The 24,154-nt window shown below is 43.2% G+C and overlaps 1 protein-coding gene across 1 annotated transcript in view; it reads right to left on the bottom strand.

Moving 5' to 3' along the window:
- LOC123483034 (NLR family CARD domain-containing protein 3-like) overlaps positions 1–16,906 on the bottom strand; it is a gene marked incomplete at its 5' end in the record, with an annotated part of 18,294 nt that extends 1,388 nt beyond the window's left edge. The window contains 4 exons of the mRNA XM_045212445.1: positions 5,067–5,190; positions 12,107–12,280; positions 14,501–16,271; positions 16,687–16,906. Coding sequence (XP_045068380.1) covers positions 5,067–5,190; positions 12,107–12,280; positions 14,501–16,271; positions 16,687–16,906 — 2,289 coding nt within the window. The remainder of the gene's footprint in view (positions 1–5,066; positions 5,191–12,106; positions 12,281–14,500; positions 16,272–16,686) is intronic.
- Positions 16,907–24,154: the final 7,248 nt, after the last annotated feature.

The following is a 24,154-nucleotide window of genomic DNA, read 5'->3' on the forward strand; positions in this document are numbered from 1 at the left end:
GTGTCCCAGGTGTGTGTGTGTGTGTCCAGCATGTGTGTGTGTGTGTGTGTGTGTGTGTGTGTGTCCAGTGTGTGTGTCTGCACACACACACACACACACACACACACACACACACACACACACACACACACACACACACACACACACACACACACACACACACACACACACACACACACACAGTCTTTATGTAACTTAGTCCAAGTGTTGGTCAGAATGTTTGTCTTAACTAGCCTGATAACTCCAACATGTCTGATATGAACATTGACATAAACCCTCTACATACTTGAGATTCTCCAGTCTGCAGTGTGGATCCTCCAGTCCAGCAGAGAGCAGTCTGACTCCTGAGTCTCCTGGGTGATTGTAGCTCAGGTCCAGCTCTCTCAGGTGTGAGGGGTTTGACTTCAGAGCTGAGACCAGAGAAGCACAGCCTTCCTCTGTGACTAGACAGCCTGACAGCCTGCAAAGAGTCAAATCATATTAAAACCACACTGCTATTCTTTGGTAGTCAAAATAGTGGCAATATATTTTTTTCAACATATTCAGATACATCAGTGTCCTGAAACCTGACATATCTATTAATACATTAATGTATCATTATTAGAAATGACATATTATAAAAGAATTGCCTGCAGATAGAAACATTTACAGTACACATATTTGAGTAGACTGACCAGAGCAGTTTAAAAAGCAGTATCAGTCTAAAGACAGACAGTGAGGTATCAGATTTAGATTGTATTGAGTATACAGTCCACACCATATATATTTTGACAGTGAAGCTAACATTTTAAATGTGGCTCTATACTCCAGCATTGTGGATTTGAGATCCAATGTTTCATATGAGGTGACAGTATATAATGTCACCTTTTATTTTAGGGTATTTTCATACATATATGTTTCACCATTTAGAAATGAAAGCACTTTATGTATCTAGTCCCCCACTTTTGAAGAAGTCATATGTATTTTGATAAATTCACTTATAGTGTATTAAAGTAGTCAAAAGTTTAGTATTTGGTCCAATATTCCTTGAACACAATGACTACATCAAGCTTGTGACTCAAACACGTTGGCTGCATTTGCAGTTTGTTTTGGTTGTGTTTTGGGTTATGTTTTGCCCAATAGTAACTGAATGGTGGATGATGACTGGATTAATTTTCTGTCTAAGTGAGTAGATAACATGTTTCTAAACACTACTAAATGAATCCTGATGATGCCATGATTAAGAAAATATATTTAATGAATCATGAATAATAATGAGTGAGAAAGTTACAGAGGCTACAACAAAACATGCTAACCTCTCACCATTACCAATAACAGAGGGGGTATGATCATTGTGCCTCTGTAACTTTCTCATTCATAATTCACAATTCATTCATGATTATTCATACTCATGGTAGCATCCACATGAATGTAGAAGTGTTCAGAAACATCTTCTATTCTTACTGACAATACAAGTGAAGTGACTCCAAAATGACAGAACATTATTCACCATTCAGTTTCTATTGGGAAATATATAATCCAAAACACAACCAAGACAAACTGCAAATGCATTCAACAAGTTTGTAGAATCAGAAGCTTGATGTAATCACTGCAGGTAAGGAATATGGGACCAAATACTAAATTTATAACAACTTTAATACAATATAAGTGAATATGTCCAAATTATTACGACTTTTTCAAATGGGAGAACTAGATACATAAAGTGCTTTCATTTCTAAACAGTAACACAGATATGTATGAAAATATCATCAATAAAAGGTGACATTATATACTGTCACCTAATATGAAACATTTGATCTCAAATCCAAAATGATGGAATATAGCAGCAAATTTAAAACTGTAAGCTTCACTGTCCAAACACAAATGGTGTGGACTATGTGTGCCTGGTAAACATATGTGGATCATTTCTAAACGGTAAAATATATATACAGTGGGGGAAAAAAGTATTTAGTCAGCCACCAATTGTGCAAGTTCTCCCACTTAAAAAGATGAGAGGCCTATAATTTTCATCATAGGTACACGACAACTATGACAGACAAATTGAGAAAAAAAATCCTGAAAATCACATTGTAGGATTTTTAATGAATTTATTTGCAAATTATGGTGGAAAATAAGTATTTGGTCACCTACAAACAAGCAAGATTTCTGGCTCTCACAGACCTGTAACTTCTTCTTTAAGAGGCTCCTCTGTCCTCCACTCGTTACATGTATTAATGGCACCTGTTTGAACTTGTTATCAGTATAAAAGACACCTGTCCACAACCTCAAACAGTCACACTCCAAACTCCACTATGGCCAAGACCAAAGAGCTGTCAAAGGACACCAGAAACAAAATTGTAGACCTGCACCAGGCTGGGAAGACTGAATCTGCAATAGGTAAGCAGCTTGGTTTAAATAAATCAACTGTGGGAGCAATTATTAGGAAAATGAAGTGTCACGATCGTTAGAGGAAACTGACCAAAGCGCAGCGCATCTTTTAATGAGTACTTTACCAAACAACAAAACAACAAAATAATACGTGAAGTCCTAAGGTTAACCCAACACAAACCTTTCCGGAACAAGATCCCACAAAACACAAATGCCAAAAGGCTGCCTAAGTATGGTCCCCAATCAGAGACAACGAGCTACAGCCGTTTCTGATTGGGAACCACCCTGGCCAACATAGAAATACATGATCTAGAACTGAAACCAAAACATAGAAAATCCACACCCTGGCTCAACATTTAAGAGTCCCCAGAGCCAGGGCGTGACAGTACCCCCCAAAGGCACGGACTGCGACCGCGTCAACCAAACACAACAGGGGAGGGGCCACCACCGTACCCCCCCCGTAGCGCCCCTGGTCTGGTTTGGCCCCTCTGGCCGGAGCTGGACTGGACACCGGTGGAGCGGATTGCTCAGGCTCTGGTGTGGAACAGCTGACCGATGCCTGACCAGGAACCGGTGGAACAGGCACGGGCTGTGCCGGACTGATGACGTGCACCACTGGCTTGGTGCGGGGAGCAGGGACAGGCCGGACCGGGCTGGCGACGCGCACCACTGGCTTGGTGCGGGGAGCAGGAACAGGCCGGACCGGACTGGTGACACACACCACTTGCTTGGTGCGAGGAGCGGGACTGGGTTTCCTCATAAACCTACGCTCCCTCTGCTGCCTAACCAGTGCCTCTCGCCGTGCCTCTACACTCTCCTTCTCCCTCATGACCAATGGCCCCCGTAACCTGGTGGCCTCCTCTCCTAATCCGCCGATACCTCCTGTAGCTGCCTCCAGCAGCCCCGTCGTCCAAGCCAAAAAATGTCTTGGGGTTGCCTCTCGCCTGTCCGACGACGACCCGGTTGCGCCTTTTCTCCTCTCTACAGCGCGCCTCCACAGTTTCCTCCCACGGACGGCGATCCCTTCCCGTCCAGGATCTCCTCCAAAGTCCAGGCTGTCTGCTCCTGGACACGCTGCTTGGTCCTATTATGGTGGGATCTTCTGTCACGATCGTTAGAGGAAACGGACCAAGGCGCAGCGTGATAGGCGTGCATCTTTTAATGAGTACTTTACCAAACAACAAAACAACAAAACGATACGTGAAGTCCTAAGGTTAATACAACACAAACCTTTGTGCCAAAAGGCTGCCTAAATGCCAAAAGGCTGCCTAAGTATGGCCCCCAATCAGAGACAACGAGCTACAGCCGTCTCTGATTGGGAACCAACCTGGCCAACATAGAAATACATGATCTAAAACTGAAACCAAAACATAGAAAATCCACACCCTGGCTCAACATTTAAGAGTCCCCAGAGCCAGGGCGTGACAGGAAGACATACAAGACCACTGATAATCTCCCTCGATCTGGGGCTCCATGCAAGATCTCACCCCCTGGGTGACACACGGGGGGGACCTAGTGAATGACCTGCAGAGAGCTGGGACCAAAGTAACAAAGCCTACCATCAGTAACACACTACGCCGCCAGGGACTCAAATCCTGCAGTGCCAGACGTGTCCCGCTGCTTAAGCCAGTACATGTCCAGGCCCGTCTGAAGTTTGATAGAGTGCATTTGGATGATCCAGAAGAGGATTGGGAGAATGTCATATGGTCAGATGAAACTAAAAATATAACTTTTTGGTAAAAACTCAACTCTTCGTGTTTGGAGGACAAAGAATGCTGAGTTGCATCCAAAGAACACCATACCTACTGTGAAGCATGGGGGTGGAAACATCATGCTTTGGGGCTGTTTTTCTGCAAAGGGACCAGGACGACTGATCAGTGTAAAGGAAAGAATGAATGGGGCCATGTATCGTGAGATTTTGAGTGGAAACCTCCTTCCATCAGCAAGGGCATTGAAGATGAAACGTGGCTGGGTCTTTCAGCATGACAATGATCCCAAACACACCGCCCGGGCAACGAAGGAGTGGCTTCGTAAGAAGCATTTCAAGGTCCTGGAGTGGCCTAGCCAGTCTCCAGATCTCAACCCCATAGAAAATCGGAGGGAGATATGCATGGAGGAATGGTCCAAAATACCAGCAACAGTGTGTAAAAACCTTGTGAAGACTTACAGAAAACGTTTGACCTGTGTCATTACCAACAAAGGGTATATAACAAAGTATTGAGAAACTTTTGTTATTGACTAAATACTTACTTTCCACCATAATTTGCAAATAAATTCATAAAAAATCCTACAATGTGATTTTCTGGATTTTTTTCCCTCATTTTGTCTGTCATAGTTGACGTGTACCTATGATGAAAATTACAGGCCTCTCTCATCTTTTTAAGTGGGAGAACTTGCACAATTGGTGGCTGACTAAATACTTTTTCCCCCACTGTATATATGAATACCTTTAAATAAAAGGAGACATTCTGTACTGTTGCCTAATATGAAACATTATATCTGAAATCCAGATTTCTGGAGCATAGCACCAAATGTAAAACTGTAAGCTTCAATGTCCAAACACATATGGTGTGGACTATCTGTGCCTGGTGAACACATGTGGATCTGGTGAACAGTTATCACTTGTTGACTAACTACAGGAATACTGACCTCAGAGTCTCCAGTTTACAGTGGGGATTCCCCAGTCCAGCAGAGAGCAGCTCCACTCCTGAATCCTTCAGGTCATTGTTACTCAGATCCAGCTCTCTCAGGTGTGAGGGGTTTGACTTCAGAGCTGAGACCAGAGAAGCACAGCCTTCCTCTGTGACTAGACAGCCTGACAGCCTGCAAAGAGTCAAATCGTATTAAAATCACACTGCTATTCTTTGGTGGTGAAAATATATTTTTTCAACATTTTCAGATACATCAGAGTCCTGAAACCTGCCATATCTATTCATATATGTATACATACAGTACCAGTCAAAAGCTTAAACACACCAACTCATTCAAGTTTGTTTTAATTTTTCTTACTATTGTTTACATTGTAGAATAATATTGAAGACATCAAAACTATGAAATAACAAATATGGAATCATGTAGTAACCAAAGAATTGTTAAACAAAACTAAATATATTTTATATTTGAGAGTTTCTTCAAGTGCAGTCGTAAAAACCATCAAGCGCTATGATGACACTGGCTCTCATGAGGACCGCCACAGGAATGGAAGACCCAGAGTTACTGCTGCAGAGGATAAGTTCATTAGAGTTACCAGCCTCAGAAATTACAGCCCAAATAAATGCTTCACAGAGTTCAAGTCACAGACACAGCTCAACATCAACTGTTCAGAGGTGACTGTGTGAATCAGGCCTTCATGGTCGAATTGCTGCAAATAAATCACTACTAAAGGACACCAATAAGAAGAAGAGACCTGCTTGGGCCAAGAAACACGAGCAATGGACATTACACAGGTGGACATTTGTCCTTTGGTCAGGAGTCCAAATTGGAGATTTTTGGTTCAAACCGCTGTGTCTTTGTTAGACGCGGTGTGGGTGAACGGATGATCTCAGCATGTGTAGTTCCCACCGTAAAGCATGGAGGAGGAGGTGTTATGGTGTGGGGGTGCTTTGCTGGTGACACTGTCTGTGATTGATTTCGAATTCAAGGCACACTTAACCAGCATGGCTACCACAGTCTAACCAGGAGTGAGTAGTCATGCTGTACTTCGCTCCGCAGGTAATATGACACATTACATTACAATGGAACGATTTGATTAGTGTAATGTTAGCTAGCTACATAGTTGTATTTGTATCAAAGATAAAGCTGTAGTATAGAGAAACTATCGAGAAACTATCGAGGTTAGCTAGCCAGCTACATTCGTTCACAGCGACGCCATTTTTCAAACAAAGTCAACACCGCAGCAATTGCTAGCTAGCCAACACTACCAGCTAGCAGTACTGTAGCAACTAAATACAATATCCTTTTAGCTAGCTACATTCGTTCGCAGCAACGCCGTTTTTCAAACAAAGTCAACACCACAGCCATTGCTATCTAGCCAACACTACCAGCTAGCAGTACTGTAGCAGCTAAATACAATATAATTTGAGTCAATGAGAATTTTGCAACATAAAGCTTCCCTTTCTGAACATTCGAGATGTGTAGTCCACTTGTGTAGCTAGCATGACTGACTTTGTGCTAGCTAGCCAACGTTTAATTATTGCTGCGTTATGAAAGGAACTAGACACGGACATGAATTATCTGTTTAGTGTGTTAACACACTATTGGTAGTTTGTTGTAACCAAGTATTGGTGCTAAACCGTGTGTTATTGGATGCTAGCATGCTAGTTATCTATGGCGTCATAGGATACGGTGCCCTGGGCGGTTTTCATGGAAGAATACTGTACCAAGTTAGCTAGCTGAATAAAGTAAGTTAGAGTCTATTCCTAGAAACATTGAACCGCTGTAGTTTACAACAATTATAATTTCTAAAGTGGAAGTTGGGAGAGTTATATTCGGGTGTTTCAGTGAAACAATTATAGTTTCTGAGGTGGAAGTTGGGAGAGTTATATTTGGGAGTTGTGGTGAGGGAGGCCCCGCTCTCTCCTTTCCCAGATGTTTAGTTCATTTCATTCCGATCTCCTCTGCATTATTGTAGCCATTTGCTGCAGCCTGTCAACTATGCCTCTGCCTATCCTTGTTCTCTCCTCTCCGCACAGGCTACACAAACGCCTCACACCGCGTGGCTGCTGCCTCTCTAACCTGGTGGTCCCTGCACGCACCACCCACCTGTAGTTCCAGGTCTCAGGCAGCCTCTGGAACTGCCGTTCTGCTGCCAACAAGGCAGAGTTCATCCCAGCCTATGCTACCCTCCAGTCCCTCGACTTCTTGGCGCTGACGGAAACATGGATTACCACTGAAAACACTGCTACTCCTACTGCTCTCTCCTCGTCTGACCATGTGTTCTCGCATACCCCGAGAGCATCTGGTCAGCGGGGTGGTGGTACAGGAATCCTCATCTCTCCCAAGTGGACATTCTCAATTTTTCCCCTAACCCATCTGTCTATCTCCTCATTTGAATTCCATGCTGTCACAGTCACTAGCCCATTTAAGCTTAATACCCTTGTCATCTATCGACCTCCAGGTTCCCTTGGAGAGTTCATCAATGAGCTTGACACCTTGATTAGTTCCTTTCCTGAGGATGGCTCACCCCTCACAGTTCTGGGGGATTTCAACCTCCCTACGTCTACATTTGACTCATTTCTCTCTGCCTCCTTCTTTCCACTCTTCTCCTCTTTTGACCTCACCCTCTCACCGTCCCCCCCTACTCACAAGGCAGGCAATACACTTGACCTCATCTTTACTAGATGCTTTTCTTCTACTAATCTCACTGCAACTCCCCTCCATGTCTCCGACCACTACTTTGTATCCTTTTCTCTCTCGCTCTCCTCCAACACTACTCACTCTGCCCCTACACAGATGGTAATGCGCCGCCGCAACCTTCGCTCTCTCTCTCCCGCTACTCTCTCCTCTTCCATCCTATCATCTCTTCCCTCTGCTCAATCCTTCTCCCTCCAATCTCCTGATTCTGCCTCCTCAACCCTCCTCTCCTCCCTTTCTGCATCCTTTGACTCTCTATGTCCCCTATCCTCCCGGCCGGCTCGGTCCTCCCCTCCAGCTCCGTGGCTTGATGACTCATTGCGAGCTCACAGAACAGAGCTCCGGGCAGCTCAGCGCAAATGGAAGAAATCTAGACTCCCTGCGGACCTGGCATCTTTTCACTCCCTCCTCTCTACATTTTCTTCATCTGTTTCTGCTGCTAAGGCCACTTTCTACCACTCTAAATTCCAAGCATCTGCCTCTAACCCTAGGAAGCTCTTTGCTACATTCTCCTCCCTGATGAATCTCCCCCCCCCCTCCTCCCTCTCTGTGGATGACTTCGTCAACCACTTTGAAAAGAAGGTTGATGACATCCGATCCTCGTTTGTTAAGTCAAATGACACTGCTGGTCCTGCTCACACTGCCCTACCCTATGCTTTGACTTCTTTCTCCCCTCTCTCTCCAGATACATTCTTGCGACTTGTGACTGCAGGCTGCCCAACAACCTGCCCGCTTGACCCTATCCCCTCCTCTCTTCTCCAGACCATCTCCGGTGACCTTCTCCCCTACCTCACCTCGCTGATCAACTCATCCTTGACCGCTGGCTATGTCCCTTCCGTCTTCAAGAGAGCGAGAGTTGCACCCCTTCTCAAAAAACCAACACTCGATCCCTCTGATGTCAACAACTACAGACCAGTATCCCTTCTTTCTTTTCTTTCCAAAACGATTGAGCGTGCCGTCTTTAGCCAACTCTCTTGCTATCTCTCTCAGAATGACCTTCTTGATCCAAACCAGTCAGGTTTCAAGACTGGTCATTCAACTGAGACTGCTCTTCTCTGTGTCACGGAGGCTCTCCGCACTGCTAAAGCTAACTCTCTCTCCTCTGCTCTTGTCCTTCTAGACCTGTCTGCTGACTTTGATACTGTGAACCATCAGATCCTCCTCTCCACCCTCTCCGAGCTGGGCATTTCCGGCGCGGCTCACTCTTGGATTGCGTCCTACCTGACCGGTCGCTCCTACCAAGTGGCGTGGCGAGAAGCTGTCTCCGCACCACATGCTCTCACCACTGGTGTCCCCCAGGGCTCAGTACTAGGCCCTCTCCTATTCTCGCTATACACCAAGTCACTTGGTTCCGTCATATCCTCACATGGCCTCTCCTATCATTGCTACGCTGACGATACACAACTAATCTTCTCCTTTCCCCCTTCTGATAACCAGGTGGCGAATCGCATCTCTGCATGTCTGGCAGACATATCAGTATGGATGACGGATCACCACCTCAAGCTGAACCTCGGCAAGACGGAGCTGCTCTTCCTCCCGGGGAAGGACTGCCCGTTCCATGATCTCGCCATCACGGTTGACAACTCCGTTGTGTCCTCCTCCCAGAGTGCGAAGAGCCTTGGCGTGACCCTGGACAACACCCTGTCGTTCTCCGCTAACATCAAGGCGGTGACCCGATCCTGTAGGTTCATGCTCTACAACATTCGGAGAGTACGACCCTGCCTTACACAGGAAGCGGCACATGTCCTAATCCAGGCACTTGTCATCTCCCGTCTGGATTACTGCAACTCGCTGTTGGCTGGGCTCCCTGCTTGTGCCATTAAAACCCTACAACTCATCCAGAATGCCGCAGCCCGTCTGGTGTTCAACCTTCCCAAGTTCTCTCACGTCACCCCGCTCCTACGCACACTCCACTGGCTTCCAGTTGAAGCTCGCATCTGTTACAAGACCATGGTGCTTGCCTATGGAGCTGTGAGGGGAACGACACCTCCGTACCCCCCCTCCTAATAGCCAGTGGTTATCCCACTGGCTATAAGGTGAATGCACCAATTTGTAAGTCACTCTGGATAAGAGCGTCTGCTAAAATGTCTACCACAGCATTCTGCAGCGATACGCCATCCCATCTGGTTTGGGCTTAGTGGGACTATCATTTGTTTTTCAACAGGACAATGATCCAACACATTCTGTTCTGTCGCCTAATATAAAACGTTCTATCTCAATTCCAAAATTATGGACCATAGCGCTAAATTTAAAACTGAAAGCTTCACTGTCCAAACACATATGGTGTGGACTATGTGTGCCTGGTAAACACATGTGGATCTGGTGAACAGTTATCAATTGTTGACCAACTACAGGAATACTGACCTCAGAGTCTCCAGTTTACAGTGGGTATTCCCCAGTCCATCAGAGAGCAGCTTCACTCCTGAATCCTTCAGGTCATTGTTACTCAGATCCAGATCTCTCAGGTGTGAGGGGTTTGACATCAGAGCTGAGACCAGAGAAGCACAGCCTTCCTCTGTGACTAGACAGCCTGACAACCTGCAAAGAGTAAAATCATATTAAAACCACACTGCTATTCTTTGGTGGTGAAAATTGTGGCAGTATACACTGCTCAAAAATATAAAGGGAACACTTAAACAACACATCCTAGATCTGAATGAGTGAAATAATCTTATTAAATACTTTTTTCTTTACATAGTTGAATGTGCTGACAACAAAGTCACACAAAAATTATCAATGGAAATCAAATGTATCAACCCATGGAGGTCTAGATTTGGAGTCACCCTCAAAATTAAAGTGGAAAACCACACTACAGGCTGATCCAACTTTGATGTAATGTCCTTAAAACAAGTCAAAATGAGGCTCAGTAGTGTGTGTGGCCTCCACGTGCCTGTATGACCTCCCTACAACACCTGGGCATGCTCCTGATGAGGTGGCGGATGGTCTCCTGAGAGATCTCCTCCCAGACCTGGACTAAAGCATCCGTCAACTCCTGGACAGTCTGTGGTGCAACGTGGCGTTGGTGGATGGAGCGAGACATGATGTCCCAGATCTGCTCATTGGGATTCAGGTCTGGGGAACGGGCGGCCAGTCCATAGCATCAATGGAGGAACCCAGGGCCAACCGCACCAGCATATGGTCTCACAAGGGGTCTGAGGATCTCATCTCGGTACCTAATGGCAGTCAGGCTACCTCTGGCGAGCACATGGAGGGCTGTGCGGCCCCCAAAAGAAATGCCACCCCACACCATGACTGACCCACCGCCAAACCGGTCATGCTGGATGATGTTGGAGGCAACAGAATGTTCTCCACGGCGTCTCCAGACTCTGTCACGTCTGTCACATGTGCTCAGTGTGAACCTGCTTTCATCTGTGAAGAGCACAGGGCGCCAGTGGCAAATTTGCCAATCTTGGTGTTCTCTGGCAAATGCCAAACGTCCTGCATGGTGTTGGGCTGTAACCACAACCCCCACCTGTGGATGTCGGGCCCTCATACCACCCTCATGGAGTCTGTTTCTGACCATTTGAGCAGACACATGCACATTTGTGGCCTGCTGGAGGTCATTTTGCAGGGCTCTGGCAGTGCTCCTCCTGCTCCTCCTTGCACAAAGGTGGAGGTAGCGGTCCTGCTGCTGGGTTGTTGCCCTCCTACGGCCTCCTCCACGTCTCCTGATGTACTGGCCTGTCTCCTGGTAGCACCTCCATGCTCTGGACACTACGCTGACAGACACAGCAAACCTTCTTGCCACAGCTCGCATTGTTGTGCCATCCTGGATGAGCTGCACTACCTGAGCCACTTGTGTGGGTTGTAGACTCCGTCTCATTCTACCACTAGAGTGAAAGCACCGCCAGCATTCAAAAGTGACCAAAACATCAGCCAGGAAGCATAGGAACTGAGAAGTGGTCTGTGGTCACCACCTGCAGAACCACTTCTTTATTGGGGGTGTCTTGCTAATTGCCTATAATTTCCACATTATATCTCAAATCCAAAATGCTGGAGCATAGCACCAAATTTAAAACTGTAAGCTTCACTGTCCAAACACATAAAATAATAATAATATGCCATTTAGCAGACGCTTTTATCCAAAGCGACTTACAGTCATGCGTGCATACATTTTTGTGTACGGGTGGTCCCGGGGATCGAACCCACTACCTTGGCGTTACAAGCGCCGTGCTCTACCAGCTGAGCTACAGAGGACAAAAGGTGACTTCATTTACTGTCACCTAATATGAAACATTCTATCTCAAATCCAAAATGCTGGAGCATAGCAGCAAATGTAAAACTGTTCACTGTCAAAACACATATGGTGTGGACTATGTGTGCCTGGTAAACACATGTGGATCAGGTGAACAGTTATCACTTGTTGACCAACTACAGGAATACTGACCTCAGAGTCTCCAGTTTACAGTGGGGATTCCCCAGTCCAGCAGAGAGACGCTTCACTCCTGAATCCTTCAGGTCATTGTTACTCAGGTCCAGCTCTCTCAGGTGTGAGGGGTTTGACTTCAGAGCTGAGACCAGAGAAGAACAGCCTTTCTCTGTAACTCCACAGCCTGACAGCCTGACGAAGAGATCATCATGATTTCACAAAAACACTGTTAATTTAACAGAGCAGCATTTGCTTTAGTCTCTCAAACAACATATACAGTGGGGAGAACAAGTATTTGATACACTGCCGATTTTGCAGGTTTTCCTACTTACAAAGCATGTAGAGGTCTGTAATTTTTATCATAGGTACACTTCAACTGTGAGAGACAGAATCTAAAACAAAAATCCAGAAAATCACATTGTATGATTTTTAAGTAATTAATTCGCATTTTATTGCATAACATAAGTATTTGATACATCAGAAAAGCAGAACTTAATATTTGGTACAGAAACCTTTGTTTGCATTTACAGAGATCATACATTTCCTGTAGGTCTTGACCAGGTTTGCACACACTGCAGCAGGGATTTTGGCCCACTCCTCCATACAGACCTTCTCCAGATCCTTCAGGTTTCGGGGCTGTCGCTGGGCAATACGGACTTTCAGCTCCCTCCAAAGATTTTCTATTGGGTTCAGGTCTGGAGACTGGATAGGCCACTCCAGGACCTTGAGATGCTTCTTACAGAGCCACTCCTTAGTTGCCCTGGCTGTGTGTTTCGGTTCGTTGTCATGCTGGAAGACCCAGCCACGACCCATCTTCAATGCTCTTACTGAGGGAAGGAGGTTGTTGGCCTAGATATCGCGATACATGGCCCCATCCATCCTCCCCTCAATACGGTGCAGTCGTCCTGTCCCCTTTGCAGAAAAGTATCCCCAAAGAATGATGTTTCCACCTCCATGCTTCACGGTTGGGATGGTGTTCTTGGGGTTGTACTCATCCTTCTTCTTCCTCCAAACACGGCGAGTGGAGATTAGACCAAAAAGCTCTATTTTTGTCTCATCAGACCACATGACCTTCTCCCATTCCTCCTCTGGATCATCCAGATGGTCATTGGGAAACTTCAGACGGGCCTGGACATGCGCTGGCTTGAGCAGGGGGACCTTGCGTGCGCTGCAGGATTTTAATCCATGACGGCGTAGTGTGTTACTAATGGTTTTCTTTGAGAATGTGGTCCCAGCTCTCTTCAGGTCATTGACCAGGTCCTGCCGTGTAGTTCTGGGCTGATCCCTCATGATCAGGGTTCTTCAATCCTGGTCCTGGAGGGCCGAAACACTTCTGTTTTTTATTTCTACCTGGTAGTTAATTGCACTCACCTGGTTTTCCCAGGTCTGAATTAGCCCCTGATTAGAAGGAGAGGATGAAAAACAGAGGTGTTTCGGCCCTCCAGGACCAGGATTGAAGAACCCTGCTCATGATCATTGATGCCCCACAAGGTGAGATCTTGCATGGAGCCCCAGACCGAGGGTGATTGACCGTCATCTTGAACTTCTTCCATTTTCTAATAATTGCGCCAACAGTTGTTGCCTTCTCACCAAGCTGCTTGCCTATTGTCCTGTAGCCCATCCCAGCCTTGTGCAGGTCTACAATTTTATCCCTGATGTCCTTACACAGCTCTCTGGTCTTGGCCATTGTGGAGAGGTTGGAGTCTGTTTGATTGAGTGTGTGGACAGGTGTCTTTTATTACATTTACATTTTAGTCATTTAGCAGACGCTCTTATCCAGAGCGACTTACAGGAGCAATTAGGGTTAAGTGCCTTGCTTAAGGGCATATCGACAGATTTTTCACCTAGTCGGCTCGGGGATTAGAACCAGCGACCTTTCGGTTACTGGCACAACGCTCTTACCCACTAAGCTACCTGCCACCCTTTTTATACAGGTAACGAGTTCAAACAGGTGCAGTTAATACAGGTAATGAGTGGAGAAGAGGAGGGCTTCTTAAAGAAAAACTAACAGGTCTGTGAGAGCCGGAATTCTTACTGGTTGGTAGGTGATCAAATACTTATGTCATGCAATAAAATGCAAATTATTTACTTAAAAATCATACAATGTGATTTTCTGGATTTTTGTTTTAGATTCCGTCTCTCACAGTTGAACTGTACCTATGATAAAAATTACAGACATGTACATGCTTTGTAAGTAGGAAAACCTGCAAAATCGGCAGTGTATCAAATACTTGTTCTCCCCACTGTATAATTGTATGGTCATATTGTTATACTAATGTGAACATCAATGCAGTGATTCAATATGTTATTCAATATAATATTATATACTGTACAAATTATGATATATATTTTTCTCTAAACGGAATATTTCTTCCTGATGATTAGTACTTAAATGTAATTGTATGTACTCACAGAGCAGCTCTGGAGGCTTTGACCACTGGCAGCAGTCTCAGAAGACCTTCCTCTGATCTGGAGTATTTCTTCAGGTCAAACACATCCAGCTCCTTTTCTGAAGTCAGCAACACAAAGACCAGAGCTGACCACTGTGCAGGTGACAGTTTGGCTTTTGAGAGACTTCCTGATCTCACGTAGCTTTGGATCTCCTCCACTAGAGAATGGTCATTCAGTTCATTCAGACAGTGGAACAGATTGATGCACCTCTCTGGAGAGGGATTCTCCCTGATCTTCTCCTTGATGTACTTGACTGTTTCTTCATGGCTCTGTGAGCTGCTTCTTGTCTTTGTCAATAGACCTCGTAAGTGCTTCTGATTGGACTCCAGTGAGAGGCCCAGAAGGAAGCGGAGGAACAGGTCCAGGTTTCCTGTCTCACTTTGTAAGGATTTATCCACAGCACTCTTGTAGAAAGTAAATTCAGGCTTGTCTCTAGACATTGATTGAGGTTTGGCCATTAGATTCTCATTGTTGTTGATGAATGAGAGGAACACATATACAGCAGCCAGAAACTCCTGAATGCTCAGATGCACGAAGCAGTACACCTTGTCCTGGTACAGCACACATTCCTCTTTAAAGATCTGCGTGCACAATCCTGAGTACACTGAGGCTTCATTGACATCAATGCCAGCCTCTTTCAGGTCTTCTTCATAGAAAATCAGATTGCCCTCAACAAGCTGTTGAAAAGCCAGTTTTCCCAGTGACAGAATGCTCTCTTTATTCCAGTGTGGACCTGTCTCTTCTTTCCCAAGATACTTTTCATTCTTCTGTTTAGTATGAAACTCCACAAGGTGTGTGTACATCTCAGTCAGAGTCTTGGGCATCTCTCCTCTCTTATGTTTCAGCATGTGTTCAAGGACTATTGCAGAAATCCAACAGAAGACTGGAATGTGGCACATGATGTGGAGGCTCCTTGATGTTTTTATGTGTGAGATGATTCTGCTGGCCAGGTCCTCATCACTGAATCTCTTCCTGAAGTACTCCTCCTTCTGTGGGTCATTGAACCCTCGTACCTCTGTCCCCTGGTCAACACACACTGAAGGGATCTTATTGGCTGCTGCAGGTCGGGTAGTTATCCAGAGGAGAGCAGAGGGAAGCAGATTTCCCTTGATGAGATTTGTCAGCAGAACATCCACTGAGGTTGACTCTGTGACGTCACAACAAATCTTGTTCTTCTGGAAGTCTAGGGGCAGTCGGCACTCATCCAGACCATCAAAGATGAACAGAACTTTGTACTTGTCGTAGTTGGAGATTCTTGATTCTTTGGTTTCCATTGAGAAGTGATTGAGAAGTTCAATCAAAGTGTGTTTTTCCATCTTCATCAAATTCAGCTCCCGAAAAGGGAATGAAAATACAAATTGGACATCCTGATTTGCCTTTCCTTCAGCCCAGTCCAGAATGAACTTCTGCACAGAGACTGTTTTTCCAATGCCAGCGACTCCCTTTGTCAGCACAGTTCTGATAAGTTTGTCTTGTCCAGTTAAGGGTTTGAAGATGTCGTTACATTTGATTGCAGTCTCTGGTCTTGCTTGTTTCCTGGTTGTTGTCTCAATCTGTCTCAGCTCATGTTCATTATTGACCTCTCCTGTTCCACCCTCTGTGATGTAGAGCTCTGTGTAGATCTTATTGAGAAGTGTTGGGTTTCCTTGTTTAGCGATCCCCTCAAATACACATTGAAACTTCTTCTTTAGATGAGATTTGAGTTCACGTTGGCAAATCAAAGCAAGCTCATCTGAATGAAGAAATAACACAGAGGATATTAATATTACGTCTGATTTAATGCCTACAGTTTTGTAAAACTGTGTTATAAAGTTTAAATTATAATAATTTATTATCTTAACTGTCTGTATAAATCTGTAAATGTTTTCATAATGCATTACACACTGGTGTGACTGATTATATAATTATTGGTATTCTCTCTCTCTCTCTTATTGATGGTATTATTAATGTTGTCTCTCCTCTGTCTCTCCTCTTCTCTGTCTAAATGAATCCACACAACACATCCCTGCTGCTACTTGATGAGGTCACTAGGTGTTGTGTTAAGGCTGCTACAATATCATTGAGTTACACAGCTACTTTAGCTGTACTTTAGCTACAGCTTTTAAAGGTTCTAAAACAGCATTCAACATGAGGCAGACAGCTCTTACTTTTCTCCAGTGTGTCAGCAAGCTCCTTCTGGTTCATTTTCCTCAGGATGTGCAGTGTGATCTTCAGAGCCCCCTCTCTGGCACTGCTCTCCTGCTTCTCATCTTCAGCATCCACCACTTCCTTATCCTGCTTCTGACTCTCAAAGCCTTCTGGGAGTTCTGGACTAAGAATCCTCTTGAACATCTTCAGCTCGTTCTTCACAAATGTCATAATATTCTCTTCAAGCAACTGAAATAAATCAAGTAAATAAGTTAAGCAAGAGAATAAATGCTTTCTCATTAACACATTAATGAATGATTGACAGATCAACTTTACTTGAGGTAAACAAAAATAAATGTACATAACAGGACCACATACACTGAATATGGAGGCCAGGTCTGTTTGATGACTCTGGGAAGACTGACCACTGAGAATATCTGACTCTGATCTCTCCTGTTGGTTTCTGTGGACAAAACATGAGATTACATTTCCTCATCCAGGGAGTGTGCACACACACACAAACACACACACACACACACACACACACACACACACACACACACACACACACAGGGAGGGAATGTTGTGTTTGTTTAATATTGTTTCAGGACTATGAAAATGGAAAAAAAGGATTAGCCTATGGATTATGAAAACAACAAAAATAAATGGGAAAATGGGAGAGGAGAAATGACTAGAGACAGTGTTGTTTAACTCACTGACCATGACCCATGAGTTCTTCTTACCTTTGTTCAGTAGAAAAGTCTCCCTCTCTGAAGTATATAGGATGACCCATAGACTTGTCACTCTTCATGGACACACAGCTGGGTACATTGGAGGCTGGTCTCTCCTGCTTGATTGGGCTTCAACACAACAGAGACAAACATTACGTCTCTCATCTACTCTGAGCTCAGATGGGGAAACATAAGAAGAGTTTCATTCCAAAACGCTATATATCAATTTTCAGAAATGTTCCTAAATTAGCTTTTATTGTTTAAATAAATTATGAAAGAGATTGGTGTGTTTCTAATCATGTCATGGGGTTGTTCAATGACAGATATGTATTTGTTTAAAATCTATCACTTGATGGTGTCATTTCAGAGAGACCAAGCATCATGTTTTTTGCTAAATACTACATATCTGCCTCACTCTCAGAGAAATAAGTAGTACTACTAGGTTTTACACAGTAATAATATATCTGCCTCACTCTCAGAGAAATAAGTAGTACTGCTAGGTTTTACACAGTAATAATATATATATCTGCCTCACTCTCAGAGAAATAAGTAGTACTGCTAGGTTTTACACAGTAATAATATATCTGCCTCACTCTCAGAGAAACAAGTAGTACTGATATGTTTTACACAGTAATAATATCTATCTGCCTCACTCTCAGAGAAATATGTAGTACTGCTAGATTTTACACAGTCAAATGTTGCCGACCTGCTCGATTCGATCTTATGTAGCAAAATTTGAAATTGTGTTTTTTTACATTGGATAAAAGTAGAGACTCAGCTAGAAAAAGGTATATCATACACTACAGTTGAGGAACAATGGGAAAGTAATTCTGCTTTGAAAGATGATAAACTTGTAACCTCAATTTTGAGAAAATGGTCTTTGAAAGTTTTGGTTCACCTACTGGAGAGCTCTTCTTTATCTACAGTGGTATTACTTTGGCAGATAATGTCACCCATCTAAATAAATAGTGTATATATATATATATTAATTTTCATCATAGGTACACGTCAACTATGACAGACAAATTGAGAAAAGAAAATCCAGAAAATCACATTGTAGGATTTTTTATGAATTTATTTGCAAATTATGGTGGAAAATAAGTATTTGGTCACCTACAAACAAGCAAGATATCTGGCTCTCACAGACCTGTAACTTCTTCTTTAAGACGCTCCTCTGTCCTCCACTCGTTAACTGTATTAATGGCACCTGTTTGAACTTGTTATCAGAATAAAAGACACCTGTCCACAACCTCAAACAGTCACACTCCAAACTCCACTATGGCCAGGACCAAAGAGCTGTCAAAGGACACCAGAAACTAAATTGTAGACCTGCACCAGGCTGGGAAGACTGAATCTTCAATAGGTAAGCAGCTTGGTTGGAAGAAATCAACTGTGGGAGCAATTATTAGGAAATGGAAGACATACAAGACCACTGATAATCTCCCTCGATCTGGGCCTCCATGCAAGATCTCACCCCGTGGGGTCAAAATGATCACAAGAACGGTGAGCAAAAATCCCAGAACCACACGGGGGGACCTAGTGGATGACCTGCAGAGAGCTGGGACCAAAGTAACAAAGCCTACCATCAGTAACACACTACGCCGCCAGGGACTCAAATCCTGCAGTGCCAGACGTGTCCCCCTGCTTAAGACAGTACATGTCCAGGCCCGTCTGAAGTTTGCTAGAGTGCATTTGGATGATCCAGAAGAGGATTGGGAGAATGTCATATGGTCAGATGAAACCAAAATAGAACTTTTTGGTAAAAACTCAACTCGTCGTGTTTGGAGGACAAAGAATGCTGAGTTGCATCCAAAGAACACCATACCTACTGTGAAGCATGGGGGTGGAAACATCATGCTTTGGGGCTGTTTTTCTGCAAAGGGACCAGGACGACTGATCCGTGTAAAGGAAAGAATGAAAGGGGCCATGTATCGTGAGATTTTGAGTGAAAACCTCCTTCCATCAGCAAGGGCATTGAAGATGAAACGTGGCTGGGTCTTTCAGCATGACAATGATCCCAAACACACCGCCCGGGCAACGAAGGAGTGGCTTCGTAAGAAGCATTTCAAGGTCCTGGAGTGGCCTAGCCAGTCTCCAGATCTCAACCCCATAGAAAATCTTTGGAGGGAGTTGAAAGTCCGTGTTGCCCAGCGACAGCCCCAAAACATCACTGCTCTAGAGGAGATCTGCATGGAGGAATGGGCCAAAATACCAGCAACAGTGTGTGAAAACCTTACAGAAAACGTTTGACCTGTGTCATTGCCAACAAAGGGTATATAACAAAGTAGTGAGAAACTTTTGTTATTGACCAAAATAATTATTTTCCACCATAATTTGCAAATAATATCATAAAAAATCCTACAATGTGATTTTCTGGAATTTTTTTTCTCATTTTGTCAGTCATAGTTGACGTGTACCTATGATGAAAATTACAGGCCTCTCTCATCTTTTTAAGTGGGAGAACTTGCACAATTGGTGGCTGACTAAATACTTTTTTCCCCACTGTAGTTAACTAAATGTATGGTGTTTTTGGTTAATGTCAGTTTCATTGTTTGTTATGCTATAAATTGTTATTTTATGGTTGTAAGTGGTAAAATGAACTAGAAAATGTCATATTTTGTAATTCTGAGTAAATACTACTTAAGTAAGGATATACTTTATTCAGTACTACTGCAGTTACTAAATAATTCCAATAGATGGCAGCGTAAGACCATGAATGACGTTTCAGAAGGTTAGTTTAGTTTTCTCCCTGGATACACCACCACTCCCCCTCACAGGAAAACTGCACACGATTTTTACTGTCCCTTTCCACACTGCTAACGCAAGAGGAACGACTGAAAAAGCATTTAAGAGATTACTGTGAAGTAATATAATGATGATTCAAGTTTATTATTACCTGTTTTGAAATTAACCTTGATTACTATAACGATTATCAATAAGCCTGAACATTAATTTAGTTAACTCTGGTCGAGAGAAACGTATTTTCCTGGTACATTCATTGTCAGATTCATCAACCAGCAGCGAGCACTCTGCCTTCTAGCACAAGCGAGGGGCATGTTGAGGTACATTTGCTAACAGGGAGGGTTGCATGATGTAATTTATTGGTGGGCTGGAAGACGCACTCTTGTCTTATCTATTCTGAGGTTGTTTAATCGATAGATTAGATATTTTTAAATGCATGTATACTAGGGTTGAGGTTGGAGCATCTGACTAGTGATTATTTACCAGGGGTTCAACACCTGCTATAGTCACTATTTAATTGCTCTTTTAAAAGCATCACAGGCCCTATATGAGTTATATAGCTAACTAAAGTAATGAGTGACCATTTTAGAAAATCATGGGACATATAGTCTTTGGTTGCATGCTATTTCATGTCAATCATATTGCTGCTTTTAGCCAATAACTGATGCTTCGTGGTCTTATGCTGCCATCTATTGGAAATATTTAGCTAATAAAAGTAATTAATTCACGTACAGATATTGGTGAGGCAGCTGAGAAATAAAGTTTATTTTTCTTGTTAATTCCTTAGATCAGTCTCAAACCTGACCCACCTGTCCCACGCCAATTTCTGGACTTTCACATAGAGGTTACAAGGTCACCCAGTTCAAACCACATTTGAAAAATAAAACTAATGTGGCTTATTTATCAAGTGGTCTGCCTTGCAATAATACATATCATAAAATAACTAATAACAAAATAAAACAGCAAAACGCTTGACAACTTTTCATTAACAAAATATTCAAAATGCTATTTCGCACTATAATTGTATTTACTAAGATAATATTATTACTAAAATAGTTTCTAAAAGTGTTCTAGGCTACCCTACCCTAGAATTAGGGGTTAGGGTTACGGCTAAAATAGGTTATACCTAGGGTTAAGGCTAAAATTGGTTATACATATGGTTAGAGTTTCTGCTGATGAAAAAAAGGGCTTTAAAAATACATTTGATTGATTGATTGATTTTAAGGCAAAAAAAAACAGAATGGTTTATGGCACTCTTGTGCCTCCCTGTGGCCGTCTGTGGGTACTACATACCTCATTCACGACACCTGCAAGGCTCATAATCTGAGGTATCAACTGCTTCATATCTACAAATCAATTAGCTAGACCACCCAATTAGACAACAATCACCCCATTATATCTATTTGGTTTGCAACTCAGTGAACCTCCGCAGCATTCGCTCAATTCGATGCCTCTGAACAAAGATTTCTATGCATATCAAATTACCCAGCAGCCATTTAGAAACAACAAATCATCAAAGAAAAATTGTTATTTCTTAATAAAAAAATGTCTTCTGGCTGTTTAAATCGGCCACATCTTGAAAAAGAGGACAGGGACATGCATTTTGTTTAGATTGTACACTTTTTTCTTAAAACAAATCTGGTTAACCATGACCAGAAAATGTTTAATGTTTGATGGGCTTTGGGCTGGGAATAGAAAGTTCTGAATGCGAGTCGGTGTCACGGAGCTCAATAGAACTAATAGGAGCTGGTAGGGTGAAAAATGACCTAAAATAAGGCCTGTTGTTTCGCGATTACTTCATAACCAGGGACAGAAGGTAATATTATGTAACTGGACTGAATTAACTAGCTTTTATCAGGAAAAAATCATTGACAAAAATAATATTCAAAAGTTGATGTAGTGGTAGCTAGGATAACAAGGATGAAATGCAGGCAGCCGGTGATGATGTAGTGGTAGCTAGGATAACTAGGATGCTGCTGGTAGAGTAGCTAGCTTAGCTAGCTGTACCGACTAGCTTGGCTAACTATCAGGTCGTTCGTCTGTCCCTCGAGGATGATGACGAATCCGGTGAACCACAAGATGAAACAAGGATAGCGAGTGAAAAGGATCTGGCTACACTCATACTGTCCCTGACCGTGACGCAAAAAGCAAATTGAACAATAAACTTCGGCGTCTCAACACTGTATCGAACTCCGTCGTTTTTCCCAAGATCACCTCAGACCACTCTGCTCCTAACTGGACAATATGCTTGGCGCCGAACCGTACGTGGACGCGGACAGTTCTGTACGGGAACGCGGGCAGTTCCAGAACGCGGACATGAGCAGTGCAACACAATAAACTAAACCCAGTCTTTACAGTGGCTTACATTAGTAATATGCCTTTTTAAAATTATGTCAAACAGACATTCTACGTTTTTTTTATAACAATATTTTGAGATCTGGGCCCATATCCACAAAGTGTCTCAGAGTAGAACATTGGTTGTATAAGTGCTGAGAATAAAGACTTCCACTCTTATGGGTATAAATTAAAGCTATGCATGAAGCCTCTAGTCCCACCTAGTCGGCAGATATTTAGGACACCTCATGAGCTGTCCTAACCAGTTAAGAGTTAACAGCAGGTGTCTTTGATAATACTATTGAATAATGCAGCGAGTCAGTGGTTCCTGCACCACATGGAATTGCTTTGGAGTAGTTAAAATAATGTTTTATATTTCTATGTGATCAATCCACAAATAATATAGACCTACATGCAACTTGTGCTTTTGGCAATGATTTATGTATAATAATTATGTATAAGTGATACCATTAATGTCTGCATAGCATTTTGTCTTCATTTTGGCGGATTAACTCATGCTTATTTCTTAAGATTAACTCAGGTTTTCGCCCAGCGGCAAATGAGTTGGAGCTGTGGCAGGAGTTGGACCTATGGCAGAAAGGTGGCTGGTTCAAATCCCGGGCCGGGCGCTGGAAAAAACGGGCGGCCTTGATCTGACCACTGGAAGGCTGCTGGGTTCACATCCTCAAAACATTCACCTTTCGTTGATCAGAACTCTAGAGGTTCTTCTTCACTGAACCCAAAAATATATCTAAATTTTAGCGGTTCCATATATTAAGGAAGCGATAGAAGCCTTTTTGGTTCTATAAGGAACCTTCTTTTCTAAGTGTATAATAAACACGTTTTTCTTTTGATTATTTAATTACCTACATCATGTTATTTCAAGTTATTGGAGCGCAATTCCACGTTGTTAAAAAATAATCCTAAATTAGCCATGGCTATAATTTGGGCAATTGAAGGCATCTAGGGAGAAATACTGTATGTGTTAGATGAAAATGAACATTGTATGCAACGTAGTAGGCAACATTATTGGCAAGGGACTTGATGCCTACTATGTCAAAGCTATTTAGAGTTGTTAAACGGGTGTGAAGAGTGTGTTGGTATAACGGTAATATTGTAAAAATTCCGCTTGTAACAACCATCAGAATTGGTTAAAGAAATATGCATTCCATTATATTAGGCAATAATGAAGAGTAGGCAAAGTGTTCGTGTCGTGAAAATTTGATCAAATGTTTTACATTGCAACGAGTCCAGTCAGGGTGCTGCAGAACCCCTGCAGTACCTCCACTGACCCCGGATTGAGAACTCCTGATTTAGCAGATACTCTAGTCCAGAGCGATTTACAGTAAGTGCATTCATCTTAAGATAGCTATTTATTTTGTAAATAAAATTAATACATTCTTCATAAAATTGTCATCTCACCTCTTAGCTTTGGTGTCATGTTCCCCAGAGAGACTCATTTTAGAGGCAGGGCCCCCCTCCTCTCTCTCCCCAGAGAGACTCATTTTAGAGGCAGGGCCCCCCTCCTCTCTCTCCCCAGAGAGACTCATTTTAGACCACTGACCCCTAAACAGAGATGCAGCATGTTGGTTATGGTGAACACAGTGAAAACTCATTCTAGAATGTCAATTGTTCTCTTTTACTCATGATCTCTAAGAAATAAAACATTTACATCAGACAC

This window comes from Coregonus clupeaformis, unplaced genomic scaffold (assembly GCF_020615455.1).
Source record: "Coregonus clupeaformis isolate EN_2021a unplaced genomic scaffold, ASM2061545v1 scaf0014, whole genome shotgun sequence".
In the NCBI taxonomy this organism is placed as follows: Eukaryota; Metazoa; Chordata; class Actinopteri; order Salmoniformes; family Salmonidae; genus Coregonus; species Coregonus clupeaformis.